Consider the following 1,769-nt stretch of genomic DNA (forward strand, 5'->3'; position numbering starts at 1 on the left):
TCTATGCATTGTATGTATTGTTCTAAAACTGAGAACTCCAATGGAGGAAGAATTACATTCTTAACCAGTCTCTCAATTCTCCCCCTCGAAATATGGCCAAAACGACAGTGCCATAATTTCGATGAGACATCAGGAGTTCGCTTTCTTTTCTTTTGTCAACGAGGACACAACATTCACATTCTCAGAAAGAGATAACAAATAAAGCTGATTTTGCAACAGAGCAAGACCAACACATGCATTATTATACCGTAGTTCACATTTGCCATTTCCAAAATGGCAATCATATCTATCAAAATCCAATTTGGATACACTTATTTCTTTTCTTTGCAAAGAAGGGACATAAAAACATTTGGAAGTAAAAGTGTGAAGCCATTCGCGAGCTCTAGGCGAAGATCTCCAACAGCTTCAACTTTTGCTTCAACTCCATTGGCAACTCTAATGGGTCTTTCACTTCTTTGCGTAGTCCTCATTGAACGGAATCCCTTTAAACAATTACACATATGAATAGTTGCTCTAGAATAAATCTACCATGTGGATCTAGAATAACCAATCATAATGAGATTCATTTACAAATGTAATAATGTTCTCACCTTTCTTTGCCATGATCACTGTCAGGAAGTCAGGACGATCTTTCTTGGAATGTCTTGTCTTCTTGTAGTGGAGACACTGATCCTGTCTCAACTGTGAACTGTTGTTGCTGAGGCAGATGCTGAGGCTGTTTAGCTTTTGAGGAGGGTGACCTCTAGCGCTTTTCCTTATTATCTTTAACAAGGTTAATGGAGCCACCATTGGTCTCTTTGAGTCTTTCCTCCTCTTGCACACAATTAGAGATGAGCTCTTCAAGATTCCATTTTTCTGGACTTATTTTGTAGTTGACAACAAAGTTGTCAAAGCTCTTTGGCAATGAGGACAAAACCAGATGGACCAGAAAGTCATCCGAGATGCCCAAATCTTTTTGCTTCAACTTGGAAGCCATGTTGCTCATCCTAAGAATGTGGTCTTTTACACCACCTCCATGGTACCTCTCTGTCACAAGCTGCTTTATCAGTTGTGTCGCATAAAGCTTTGAAGAACTAGTAAACTGGCTCTTTATACTTTCGAGGTACTTAGAGACGGTGTCATACTCTGGGATTAACCCCAGTATGGTTGGCTCAATCGTGTTCTTTACCGCAGCCAAACAGTTCTTGTTGGCTAAGGACCATTTCGCATGCTCAATGTCATACGACAAGATGAGGGAAATATTGTCCCTCTCTCTCTTTTGCCATTCAGCATCTGACTCATTTTCACCTCTGAAAGGTTCAGCAGGTTCTATAGAACATGGGGTAGTCAACACCCAGTCCACCTCTCCCAAGATAAAAGCAAGGTCGAGTTCTCTTTTCCATTCTTTGTAGTTATCTCTTTTCAGGGTCGGAATATCTTTAATGTAACCCATCAAGGAGTAGCCACCTGAGATAATCATGTATTGTGATAACAAAATTAACATTAAAAATATTATGTGTTAAGTCTACATCACTGTTGGGCGAAAAATAGACATAACACATAGAGCCATAACTATAACATTGCAATTATCAACGTTGGTCAGAAAATTACAACATCATAGCACATAATTAATGTTCCTAAAATCAAATTCTCCCGTTGGTTCGAAATTTAGAAACACTAATTTTCATCAATTTCATCTATTTGCAGCGGAAGATCTATATACAATTCATATGAACAGTAACAAAACTCTCTGTTATTTACTCTTTGTAAAAATTCTCCCATTGGTTCAA

The 1,769-nt window shown here is 38.4% G+C and overlaps 1 protein-coding gene across 1 annotated transcript; it reads right to left on the bottom strand.

Annotated features, from left to right (window-relative positions):
* Positions 1-742: 742 nt before the first annotated feature.
* LOC127784688 (uncharacterized) lies at positions 743-1,432 on the bottom strand. The gene has a single exon (XM_052312033.1). It carries the CDS (start codon positions 1,430-1,432, stop codon positions 743-745), a length of 690 nt encoding a protein of 229 aa, XP_052167993.1.
* Positions 1,433-1,769: the final 337 nt, after the last annotated feature.

This window comes from Oryza glaberrima, chromosome 9 (genome assembly GCF_000147395.1).
Source record: "Oryza glaberrima chromosome 9, OglaRS2, whole genome shotgun sequence".
Classification (NCBI taxonomy): Eukaryota; Viridiplantae; Streptophyta; class Magnoliopsida; order Poales; family Poaceae; genus Oryza; species Oryza glaberrima.